At 34.5% G+C, this 14,074-nt stretch overlaps 1 protein-coding gene across 1 annotated transcript in view; it reads right to left on the bottom strand.

Moving 5' to 3' along the window:
• Positions 1-14,074, bottom strand: part of LOC115890044 (calpain-C) — a 40,448-nt gene that overhangs the window by 18,612 nt on the left and 7,762 nt on the right. The window contains exon 2 of the mRNA XM_030910154.1: positions 8,422-8,562. Coding sequence (XP_030766014.1) covers positions 8,422-8,559 — 138 coding nt within the window. The 5' untranslated portion in view covers positions 8,560-8,562. The remainder of the gene's footprint in view (positions 1-8,421; positions 8,563-14,074) is intronic.

The following is a 14,074-nucleotide window of genomic DNA, read 5'->3' as shown; positions in this document are numbered from 1 at the left end:
CATCCTATTGCGTTTTACCAAACCTAAACGAAAAAGCTTGAGAAAGAACTTGGATCCAAAACTTCTCAGAGACCAGCAGACAAGATCAATGTATGAGAACCATATAAATAGAGAATTGGAAAGTATTGTCAGTACAAATGACATTGAGAAACATTGGCTGGGCATTAAGCAAGCTTTCAAGAACACAAATGAAAACCTCCTCACGGCTAATCGAACAACAGCGAAAAACGAGTGGATGACTGAAGATATTTTAAAAATGATGGAACAACGAAGACAATTTAAAATCCAGAATAATCACAACGAATATAAATCTATGCAAAGAAAAATTCGTAATAAAATAAGAACGGCAAAAGAGACATGGTTGAAGGAGAGATGTAGAGAGGCCGAAAATCTCAGTCACCTTGGAGACAGTTTCCATCTTCACAAGAAAGTGAAAGAGATAGCTGGGTTACACTATAATAAATCAATAACCCTAATTAAAACTGATGAAAATAAAATTATAACGGAAACAGAAGAACTATTGCAAACTTGGAAAAATTGAACCATTAATCTTTTCAACGACGAAAGATCAGAAAACCCTGAAACTGAGATTCCCATGCCATCAGGACCAAGCATATTGGAAAGTAAAATTATTCATGCGATTAGATTAATGAAAAACGATAAAACTCCAGGGCCTGATGATATATATTCGGAAACGTTCCACTTAATTAATGAACAAAACTTAAAAACTATAGTACAGCTTTTCAATAACATCTATGACACCGGTCACATCCCTGAAGACTGGCTTCGTTCTACGTTTATCACGCTGCCCAAGTCAAGTAACGCAACTTCGTGTAAGAGTATCGTCTTATTAGTCTAATGAGCCACTTTCTTAAGCTCTTTTTTTACGGGTACTGCATACAAGACTCTACAAAAATGAGAGAAGTAAGTTGAGAAAAGTCAATTTGGATTTAAGAACTGCTTTGGTAATTAGAGAAGCCATATTCAGTCTTCAAACTTTAGTACAGAATTGCCAAGATCAGAGAAAAGATGTCTTCATGTGCTTTATAGACTATGAAAAAGGCGTTCGATAACGTTAAACATAACCTCCTTATATCATACCTCAGAGACTTGGGACTTGATGGAAAAGATATAAGGCTCATCAGTAATTTGTATTGGAACCAAAAAGCTGAAATTCGTATACATAGCGTGGGAGTAACAGAAGATTTTGAAATAAAAAAGGGGGTAAGGCAAGGGTGTATTCTGTCTCCAAAGTTGTTCAATTTAAATGTGGAAAGAGCATTCACTGAGTCAATCTCCGATAGTCCCATTGGTTTGAAAATAAATGGTATTCCAATTAATAATATCCGATATGCGGATGACAAGGATCTTCAAATCAAAGGATCTTCAATGCAAAGGATCTTCAAATCCTTCTAAATAAGGTTAACAGTGAAAGTCAAAGACTGATCGAACAAGCAAGATCTACTTTTCTGAGACTGCGAAGATTTCTCACGGATAGGAATTTGAACTTCGGCCTTAGATACAGAATGGTGAAGTGTCATGGTCCGTTTTGTTATATGGTGTGGAAGCATGGACACTCAAGGTAGCAACAATAAACCGAATTGAAGCCTTCGAAATGTGGACCCTATGACGAATGCTAAGAGTGCCCTGGGTCGACCGTGTGAGGAATGAAGGCATTCTCAGAAGAGCTGGTCTGGAACAACGTGAACTCTTCTGAAATCATCAAGAAGAGAAAATAGCCTATTTGGGACACATACTACGTGGAGAACGCTATCACTTTCAGCGTCTGATTCTCCAGGGTAAAATAGAGGGGCAAAAGGGGATAGGACGAAGGAAGCTATCCTGGCTGAGAAATATTCGTCATTGGACAGGCATACAGGACTTCCAAGCACTCCAAGTCGCGGCAGTTAACAGAACCATCTGATGAGGAAGAAAAAGATGAACGCCTACGCAGGAATCTGCACGGCACCTTAAGAAGAAGAAGACAGTAATTTTATTAAATTGTACGAATATTCTCGTTGTTTATTGGTTTGAAATAAATATAACAGTGTCTTCCAATGAAAAATACTAACTCTAAATTCTAGTTCTGAGCTGGCAATTGAGCTGGCTGCTTTACCTAGACCGTTATTCAGAAGCCACATAAATATGAATGAAAATATGCATGAAAATTTACTTCCTAGCACACAGTCAGAGGATATTAGTACACATCAAGGTTGGTACAGTGTACAGTATCAAGTTTATTATAGTGGTTTTCTTTGGTTTACCCCGTATGGCACAGATCGTTACCCAGTCTTGCCACAATCTTATTTTTCATCGGGGTAGATATAATAATAATAGCTCCCGTATATAAGCGTTTAACGCCTTGGGAGTAGCAAGGTACAGCTTGCCATACTAGAGCCCTTCGGTATAGAAGGAAGGTAATGTGGCTAGCACTACGCTTCAACCGCCTATTATTACCTCAGGATTGTGAGTCCCAAGTACTCATTTAAGGCCGAGTCGACCTAGGTACCCAAACTATTTTTATTTTAATAAAAATAGTCGGCTGATGAAATGCCGGGTGTGGGATTCGAACCCACTACCTTGAGATTGGTAGACGAGAGCCTGTACCTCTACGCCACCGGGCACCTTCATCGGGGTAGAAAACTGTCATATTATGAATTAAAAATTTTAAAAAAAAAATAAAAAAATTCTCAAAAGTTGTCATTTTTTTTTGGCGAAAAAACTTCATACTTAACCGTTTTTTTGGGGTCAAAATATACTACCCTTAAAAATATTTGCTCTTATTTAAGGCTTACCCTGTATAAGTCTGCTCAGGTATCGCACTAAATGTCCCTAAAAATCTTGTACAAGTATACTATTTATTTAGTTAAAAAACAATCCAATTTCTGCTTAAAAATTCGCAATTTCGAAATGTCGAAATATGACTGGTTGCTCCACCTCAAGTCTGACCATTTCTGGTCATCGTCTTCACCTCTAGTGTCAACCAGTGCCTAGTGACGTAGGTGTGTTGCATCTGTGGGATTATAAATTATACGCGATTTCGGATTTTTGCTTAGCTGCTCTGTGGGCGACAGTATTGTACGATTCCGATGGAGCTCAGGGTCTCTGACTTAATCGAAATTTACGTCACCTGCTTGTGTTTTTTTCAGCTCATTTCCATTGAGATTGCGAGACACGAATGCGTTCCTCGAACTGTTCGAGTGGTCAATATCGATTATCGATTAATAACTGATATACCGGGTGTCTATACAGGGTGCTACAAATTCGGGATACGAGCATTGGTATCTCGGAAACCGTATTAGATACGAAGATGGTTAAATTGGGGCAAAGTTGCGCTTTGGGTTGTTCAACAAGATGCCATCAAAAAAGTTTTAAAAATTTCAAGGATTGCTGAGTTTTTTGGAAAAAAACGATTTTTTTGAAAATCAATTTTATTTTTTCCTGTCGTTACCTTTTAGAAAATCAAAAAACCAATTGCACATTCTCATAGCCACTTTATTAGGGCTATCTGACAGTATTTTTAGATTTTCAAATTAGCTGATAATTTGTGAGATACAGAGGCCAACTTATTTTTTTTTAAATACGGACCTCCAGTTTTTATTTCAGTTTTTGAAAGAACTCGGTGTCCCGAGTATAATAATATGTCACACTTTATACTTTTTTTTGTTTTGGATATCTTAACAACTACAAAACTCTTTAATTATTATTTAAAATAATTCTATAGGCTATCCAATCCAATAAATACCACAAAAGGGTTGCGACAAGGATGCAGCTTATCACCTCTAATCTTCAATGCTTACGTTGAAGTAGCCCTTAGGGAATGGAAGAGGAGATGCCAAGGCATGGGAATACCCATTGGGGAAGATACACTGTTTACTCTGAGCTTTGCAGACGATCAGGTCGTGATTGCGCAGGACTCTTTCGATCTGGAGTTCATGACTAGAGGCTTTACCAAGAATATAACAAATGGGGACTTCAGGTTAGTCTAAAAAAAGACAGAATACTTAGCTGTCAATTCCAACGCTTGTTTGAAGTCTTCATAGATGATAACGTCCAGATTCAACAAGTAGACAAATTTAAATACCTGGGTGCTACTATCAACAACGAGGGTTTGGGCAAAGAAAGAGAAATACAAACCCGAATTCAGAAGAAACAGAACAAGTTATTGGTTGTCTTAATAGCCTCTGGTGGGACCGAAACTTGTCTGCAACAACTAAAAAGAGACTTGGACGAACATTGGTGAAGTCAGTTCTTTGCTATGGTTCAGAGCTATGGACTTTGAGTGCAGATACGAAGCGCAAAAAATCAAGTTGTTGAAATGGACTATCTTTAGAAGGAGCGCAGGTATATCTAGGATGGAAAAAAAAAAGACAAACATCGAGGTCAGGCGTATCATGAATGCATCGGAGGAGACAGTGCTAGATCGAATTGGAAAAATCCAGCTTAAAGTGGTTTGGACATGCTCTACGTATGCCGGAGAACAGGTGGCCAAGAAAAGTTTTTCAATGGACTCCCCAGGGTAGAAGAAAGAGAGGCAGACCTAGAAAATCCTGGAACGGAACGGTTAAGGAAGCAATGGATACATAAGGAAGCATAACCTAGAAGCTGATGACGCACTAAATCGAGACGTGTGGCGTAGGGTAACGGGAAAGCAGCAATAGGCTGCAGTTGGAAAAAAGTATCAAATACTTATACCAAATCCCGTTTATATATATTTAAAATAATTGCAAGTCCGACTCTGGTTTTTAAATTATTTAATCTGGTTATATTCATCGCAATAATATTGATCAGCGCTGATTAACATTAAATAAGGAAAATCGAGCCAATTGAAAAATTCAAATAAATAATATCCCACTCAGCAATTTAAGGATATTATTTTAAAATGTTTATTGTGAATTTTAAAGCTCAGTATACGATATAATAATATGCATCATATTAATCGCAGTTATTATAAATAAATCAACTTCTATACAATAGTTTCTAATTAATGCTCTACATGTTCGAAAGGGTTACCACCCTCTCTATTGCACAAATTTATTTTTTGTTCAATTTTTATAGCTCTTTGAACAGATCTTCTTCGTATACTTCCGAATGCATTTTGTACTCTTTATTGTAAATGCTGAAATGTATTGATTTCACTTTTACAACCAGGACCCTCGCTGGCCATTATACTGCTCTACAATTTCCAATTCATCTTCAGAGGAAATGATTTGATTGTTTATATTATATTATGTTTATATTATATTATATTTATATTATTTATTACATATTATTTTTAATTATTTTATTGCATTTGATTTTCCGTATTCAAAGTTTTACTCCACGTCATTGTTAAGTTTGAAAGCCAATCGATATTATCTATACTAATGTGACTGATTCACTGATTAATCACGATCCTGCTAAAACCACTGAACGTAAGAAGCTCAATTTTGGCATACAGGTTGATTCTAGAGGTTCGATAAGAAGGGATTTTTCGAAATTCCAGTTCCAAGGGGGTGAAACCACCCCTCAAATATTACAAAATTTTTTATTTAAAAAACGGTCAAGTTTCCGAAAAAACGCTTAAACACGTATATTTTATTTTGTTATTTTATACATATTTTAAGATTTTTTAAAAATGTATACAGGGTGCTTCGAAAAATCTGGTCATTGATTAATCACGATCCTGCTTAAAGCGCTTGACGTAAAAAGCTGATTTTTGGAAAACGGATTGACTTTAGGGTGTAGAGGTTCGATAAGAAGGGATTTTTCGAAACTCGAATTCTAAGGGGGTGAAACCACCCCCTTAGTATATTTTTAATTTAAAAACCGGCGAGTTTTTCGGAATAACTCTTAAACACGTATATTTTATTTTGTTCTTATACGTATTTTAAGATTTTTTAAAAATTTATATAGGGTATTTCATAAAATATGATCATTGAGTAATCACGATTCTGCTTAAACTGCTTGACGTTTAAAGCTGATTTCTGGCAAACGAATTGACTGTGGGGTGTACAGGTTCGATAAGGAGGGTTTCTCGATTGTTTTTTTCTCATGCTGACATAAATGTGAGAACATTTTATCCAGTTTGTATGTTGATGGAAATTCTTGCTTTGCTTTATCATCACCATTACAAATGATTAATTCGACACGAACGAAGTCGCGGGTACACGCTAGTAAGTAATAATTGTACACAGATATTGTAACTACGAATAGATTAAATATAAAAAAACAGAGCCGGACTTGAAATTATATTAAATAAATTGTGTTCAAATGTCCGAAACAAAAAAAAAATAAGTATGGCCTATCATTGTACTCAGGAGAACGAGTTCTTTCAAAACCTGAAATAAAAAATGCAGGTTTGTATTTAAAAAAATAAGTTGGCCTCTATATCTATGTAATTTAATAGAGGTGTCCAACATACCCCTCTGTAGCGATTAAAGGAAAATTATTCAGTGTAGCCGTTAAGGGCTAACTTAGACCGTTTGATTTTTAAAAACTTGTTTTATTTGAAATAAAAACAGCGCAAGTATCGATAGTATTCGAAAAATTTCATAGACTAGACATAATCGCCGCTTTCAGTTCGCTTCCATAAATTTTATCGTCGAGATAGCCGGTGCATTTTCTACAGAATGTTGCTCCGAACCAGATTTTGCTCGACATTAGTGGTAAAAATCACTCTAAGGCCTAGCGTTCGTCCCTCCGGTTAACTTCAGGTTAAGTCTTTTCGAACTAGGGACGGTCAAAAAGTATCGATATGTAAAAAATATCGATAGTTGTTTTTTTAATAATCGGTATACAGTATGTCCCCGGATTGTCTTTACAAGAGGAAAAACTTTTTTCTTACTGACATTTTGAGAAAAAGGCATTCTTCATAAAGAAATTTTGCTTGTCCTAAAATGATTAATCCCGATATCGAGATAATATCGAGAGGCTTTTCAGACTAGGGACGGTCAAAAAGTATCGACTTAAAAAATATCGATAGTTTTAAAATTACAAAGGTACCGAAATACACGGTGGAAATTAGTATTTACGAAAAAATCGGAAATTTTAATTAATTAATTACGTTTTCATATATAAAACCTGTTGGTTAAGATTATACTACCCAAGTAAGTAAAATGATTTACCTCCTCTGTATGTTTTTTTTTCCAACGATAAAGGGAGCAACATTTTTGGTAGAAACTCTCATCAGTTTAGTTTTTCTTTAATATTGATCTTAAGACCTAGGTAATATAACTTAGACTTAAATATAATTAAATATCAATATTTTTTGTGAAAAATTATCGATATATGTATTGTGGCAACGACGTCTATCGATAATTTTCCTAAATGAACATCCCTAGCTCACACTAGTTGCTCCAGTTAAGTTCATCTTAAGACTTTTCAAAACCAGATGGTATATGCCAAGTTTTTACGTATATTCGAGTGAAATCTAGGGAACGTGAGTTTTTTTTATTGCGTTTTAGAAGCGTTTATGTCTTTTAAAAGAGAAATTTAGTGATATATAGTGACAGAAAGTCATTTAAAAAACAAGCAACAGATTCTGTTGTGAATTTTTATATTCATACATTTGATGAAGAATATCTATTCATGATTTTAAAGTAAACTTTAAAACTTTAGTTCCCAAAGTGATTCAGGTGTTCCATGATTCCACGGCACGACGCGACGGAGTCTTCGCATTTTTTAACGAGTTTTATATTTACAGTATGTGTGTTTGTAGGTACCCTAGATCATAATATGCTTACGTGGATAAGTAAATAATTATGGAAACTGTCGCAAACATGTCAATGCCTTCTATCTATCTTCTTTTTTGTTGGTTTCCATAACAATGTATAATTTGTACTTTCTAAACCGTATGAAATTGTGATTATTTTGGAAATACATGCAACTTTGAATACGCATGCGCAAAGTAAGGTCTTCGGAAAAGACAAACCTATTGAACGTTTTATTAAGTGCAATAAAAAGAAGGTTTGAAAATGGCATGTTGTGATGTCGGAGACATATTTTTTAATGCTAAACTTATAGCGTTGATTTATCCACGTAAGTATATATGATCTAGGGTAGGTATCACTGTGCAGGCAAGAGAGTACACCCATAAACCGTTTTTATATTCTTTCTAAATCACCATCTCAATGGAAAATTATTTCTTTGTCTATGCGACCATTGAAGCGAATCACAGTTAGAGAAGCGTTCAGCTACGCGGCCACTTTAGTTTTGCTGCACTCCATTTGCTTCGTTTTTCATGATACACATTTTTTATTTTTTTCCGGTGCGCATATCTTCAATCCTGATCGCTTTAAGCCGGGTTCACCTTAAGCTATCGATACTAGCTCAGAGAAATAAGTAAACATAGAGGAGTTCTAATTATTAAACGAATTACTTCGTTTTTCATGATTATGTTAACAGTAAGTCTTTTATGGCTTGCTTCGCATTCTGTCTTACCTTTGGTCGTTTCCATGTGAACTGAAATGGCGGCGTCTGGTGGTAGAATACGGAAGCTTGCGTTGCAGGAAAATCGGGATCCTCCCACAGTTCACCCCTTTTAAGGCAAGCCCTCCGTATTCGTTCGTATTCGCTCATTCCCTGAAAATAACAGAAAAAATGTTAATATGTATTGAAGTGAAGATCTGAAATAGAAAACTATATAAGGAATCTGTTTTGAAAACACTTGGTCACCCTGTATATTTCTCTTTGTGTCCGGGGTCATTGAAATCACAACTGATCTGATTCATGTAAAAAATAACTATTTAATCGACAAGTAAATAATTAACAAAGTCAACAATAATTAAACTAGGTATCTATACTAATATATAAAATCCTTAAGTGACTGACATACTGATTAATCACGATCCTGCTCAAACCACTCAACGTAAGAAGCTCAATTTTGGCATACAGCTTGACTCTAGGGTGTAGAGGTTCGATAAGAAGGGATTTTTCGAAATTCCAGTTCCAAGAGGGTGAAACCACCCCTCATATATTACAATATTTTTTATTTAAAAAACGGTCAAGTTTCCGAAAAAACGCTTAAACACGTATATTTTATTTTGTTTTTTTACATATTTTGAGATTTTTTAAAAATGTATACAGGGTGTTTCGAAAAATCTGGTCATTGATTAATCACGATCCTGCTTAAAGCGCTTGACGTAGAAAGCTGATTTTTGGAAAACAGATTGAATTTAGGGTGTAGAGGTTCGATAAGAAGGAATTTTTCGAAACTCGAATTCTAAGGGGGTGAAACTATCCCTCAAATATTAAAATATTTTTTATTTAAAAACCGGTGAGTTTTTCGGAAAAACTCTTAAATACGTATATTTTATTTTGTTGTTTTACATATTTTAAGATTTTTTATAAATTTATACAGGATGTTTCATAAAATACGATCATTCAGTAATCACGATTCTGCTTAAACTGCTTGACGTTTAAAGCTGATTTTTGGCAAACGGATTGACTGTAGGGTGTACTGGTTCGATAAGGAGGGGTTTCTCGAATCTCAAATTCCAAGAGGGTGAAAACGCCTCTCAAATATTACAATATTTGTTATTTAAAAAACGGTTAGTCTTTTGGGAAAACGCTTGGACAAGCATAATTTATTTTGTATTTTTACATAATTTGAATTTTTAAAAAAAATCATACAGGGTGTTCCAAAAAGTTGGGTAATTGATTAACCACGATTCTGCTTAAACGGATTTTTCGAAAGTCAAATTCCAACGAGATGAAACTACCCCTCAAATATTACCAAGTTATATAATAATATCGCCATATTGTTTTTTCTCATGCTGACATAAATGTGAGAAAATTTTATCCAGTTTGTATGTTAATGAAAATTCTTGCTTTGCTTTATCATCATTATTACAAATGATTAATTTGACGCTAACGTAATTACGTAAAAAAGGTTTCTTGGTTAAAATTGCTACGAGTAATAGTTCTCGAGATATTTAGAATCGAAATTATCAATATCTGTCATGATTGACATAAATTATACATGTTGTTTAGTAGACTGAAATCGTAAATTTGAAATGTTTTTGTGCTAAAAGTTCAACAGAAACTATTTTATCATAATTTTTTCGAAGAAAAATTTATGATTAATTTAGAAAAGTAAAAAGTTCGACGTCGAAAAGTATTCGACACCCTGTATACTAATATTTTAATTCAGAATATAAGTTTTACCTATATGATTTAAGACACGGAACACATACAATCAAAATAAAAACAAAGTCTCTGAATATAAACTAATTAAAACAGTTTTAGACGTGCAGTAAATAGAAACTTGCCCATAATTTCTCTTTAGGAATTTGGTGTGACACCCAAGCGTCACGCATATCTTTGGTTTGTTTTTATAACTCGCATGCAGCCAGTGGCGTACGGAATTCATGAATTATTTATTAAATCCCTAATTTGAATATTGTTTATGGTCGATACTTTTGAATAAAAACATTAAGGAAGGAGCTATATAATGCTATCCATGTATTCATACGTTCGAGACGGAATTAATATCATGAACCTCATTTTTGACAGTTCTCTTTGACGTTAAAGTTTTTAACGGTTTCGCAAATATTCGCGGTTTTAATACATATGGCTCTTTCAATGGTAAAATACCGGACTGATTTTGATACAAAGGACAGATTTTGATATAATTTAAATACAAAAAATGTTCCATTTAACAAAGACATTAAAAAAAACAAAGAAAAATTATTTTATATTTTAGAAAGTTTGGCATAGAATTTTGAACACCCTGTATGGTTTAAGATTACTATATTTATAGCAAAGTAAGCACAGACCATTTATTGTAAATACCTAGTATAGTTTTGATTCCAGGACGTTTCTTGTATTAATTTATTAAATATATATGTAGTACATTTATTAATTTTTTTAAAACATGCTGAAAAATATATTTTTTATTTATTTATTAATATTTCAGAAACTATCAAAACATATTTAATAATATCTATCTATGTAAAGTGATCAGGAAGAAAGCCAAAAATGCAGTAATATACAGGGTATTCCATTGAAAAAATAATCCCGATCCACTCACACTTTTTTGAGCCACCCTGTAGAAGTTTAAAATATTTTCCTGAAATACATCCTAATACATACATTATGTTTGCACTTATACATAAGTTTTTTCCTTGCATTAATACAAGCCCGATGCCCGACGCACTATTGGTGGACGCGTATAAGTCGTTCCTACTACTGTTTGAATCGTGGCAACCCCTATTTGCTCGCAGTTTATTAGTAACCTTATAACATCATGCACAGAATAAAAATAGCTTTAATTTGATATATAAATGATGAATCTACATTATTAACGAAATTTTGTTTCGAACATCAATTAATATTAATTTGATTAAACTTTTGAATAATTAAATATATCGTGTTGGCAACTTTTTGATTGGCAATCTGTTAAAAGTGTATTTCCCCACTCATAAATATACGTAAAAATTAGATTTTGATTAACTACATGATGAACGTACTAATCCTGCAGTCGGATCTTAAACTATAATATTTTTATTCAAAGATATCAATACAGATACTTGGAGACATCAACAGTCAAATGAAAAAGAAACCTTAATATAAGTAGGAGCACCGTAGACATGAAGAAGCAAATGGTCACTCTATACAACGACAATTACGTAAATAATACATAATTTTAATGCTTTTTTTAAAGGAATACTAACAGTTTAACACAAAAAATATAACGTTGCAAGAAGTACAACTTTACCGAAGTCAGATCAAAATGTATAAAAGAAAAAAAAACAAAACAAATAAGTATGTAGTACAAACTGAAAATAATAAAAAAATATAAATAATTTAAATAAAAGTGCTATAGTTTTATTAAATTAGTTATTTCTCGAATTCAATTATCATATTCAAGGTCGCTTTTGTTTTTATTTGTAAGATGAGTGATGTCATTGTTTCTAATTAAACTGAGAAAATATTATCGAACTATTTTAACACCCACATTATTATAAAAAACAGAATTAATTCATCAAATAATTTACCATTGACTAATGGATTATCGTACGTTGTTATTATTTATTCATTAATACAGGGTGGTTCACTTTAACAGTCGTCAAAAATGACTCTTTTTAGACAATCAAATCGTCAATCTAAGGCTGTGAATTATAGGATCTTATTTTATTAATAAATTAGAAACTAAAAACCAGTTCTTCTTCTTCTTTGGCCGCCGTCTCCCTTCGGAGATTGGCGATCCAAATGGCTACGATGGTGCGTGAAACCGCACCTCTGAAAATCTCGATCGATGTTCTTCCGAACCAACGATGCAGATCCCCTAGCCAGGAGTTTTGCCTTCTTCCCACTGACCTCCTGCCCTCAATTTTGCCCTCGATGACCAGTCTGAGCACCTCGTATCGTTCACCCGTCATGATGTGACCGACGTACTGTAACTTCCTTTCCTTCACTGTTGATAGGTGCTCTTTATCTTTGCCCAGCCGCCTGAGTACCTCCTTATTTGTCACCCTATCCATCCAGGATACAAGTACATCTCAAAAGCGTTAATGCGGTTTTCCAGTGTCTGATTGAGTGTCCAAGTCTCAGAACCGTAGAGAAATACTGGAAAGATGTAGCAACGCAGCATACGTATGCGCAGTTCGAGGCTTAGATCTCGGCTGGAGAAGAGGGTTTTCATGGAAGCAAAAGTGCGTCTGGCCTGTTCGATCTTCGCTAAAATTTCAGTTTTGGGGTCGCAAGCGTCGTTAACTAGGGCTCCTAGATACTTTATAGACGATACTTGTTCTACCACCTTGTTGTTAATTCTGAGGACAGTCTTTCCCGGTGTTTTGGAAAATACAAGTTTAGTTTTGTTAACATTGATGTGTAATCCGTACTGCATGCTATGTTCAACGATGCGGTCCATCATGTTCTGAAGGTGTAGAATGTTGCCAGCCAGTACGACCGTATCATCTGCGAAGCGAATATTGTTGATCAGGGTACCATTGATTTTGATACCATCCTCAACGCTCTCTAGTGCCTCACGGAGTACCGCCCCGGAGTAGATGTTGAAAAGGAGTGGGGATAATACACACCCCCGCCAGTTCTACTAAAATTTATTGTCTTTCAATATTGCACGCTAATATTATTTTTTTAGTTTGTAAAATCAGAAGGAAAAGAAGTGCACGGATTCGCTTAATATTTGTATTACTTACTGCCATTACTCGCTGACGTGTATTTGGCACGCATCAGAAGATTGTTACGCAGATAATTTCTTTTCGTGAGCTTTTCCATGACTGAAAAGCCCGATACGTGATGTTATCTCTCTTCCGCACTCCGGAGATTCAAAAATCTCATTGCTTTGTTGCGTCTTTATTTTTTGGTTGTCGTTGTTAACTGAATTTACAATTCTTCTCCATTGTGTTCTATTGTACGCTGCTTCCTCACACTGATTCTGCATGAGTATTCCCTTCAAGTTTTCATGGAAAATATTCTTATACCTTTTGAGTTGTCCACCCGGTTTCCCTTACCGTCTACAAGCTCACAGTAAAGAAGAGATTTCGGTAGGCGGTTTTCTGACATTCTGCATAGTTATTAGCAGCTGGCTAGCTTTTTCAAGGACCGATACGTTTGAGACATGGTGATACCATCTGATTCTTAAAAGTTATCTAAGGTGTCTCTGTTGAAACTTGTTTAATGCGTTCGTGTGCCGGCGCACAGTGCTTGATCATTATCTTATATCAGTGAAAAGAATAACATTCATAGTAGTTCTGTATATGGAGTTAAACGGTACGTACTTAATTGAAAGCCACTATGGATATTGTTAAACAAGGTATGTACTTTAAATGTATTTCTAAACAAGTTCGTGATTGTTTAGTTTTTATTTATTTTTTAAGATGATTCTTAAATGGGTATAAAAATTTTACGTTTTCAAACTTCAAAAAGGCATTTAAAAAAACATACCAAAACATATCGTAATTATTGAATATTTTTGTTGTCATATTCATACACTTTTAATTTTTGTATAGTTCACCTGCGTCTGCTTGCGACGAACTTTATTTTATAATACTTTTCAGATGGAGTAAAATTGATAAGTAATGCCGATCTGGTTAATACTTGGCTTGATCATAAGGACAAGAACTCAAAA

This window comes from Sitophilus oryzae, unplaced genomic scaffold (assembly GCF_002938485.1).
Source record: "Sitophilus oryzae breed Bouriz unplaced genomic scaffold, Soryzae_2.0 scaffold_85_pilon_pilon, whole genome shotgun sequence".
Classification (NCBI taxonomy): domain Eukaryota; kingdom Metazoa; phylum Arthropoda; class Insecta; order Coleoptera; family Curculionidae; genus Sitophilus; species Sitophilus oryzae.
This window is presented reverse-complemented; position numbering and strand designations above follow the sequence as displayed.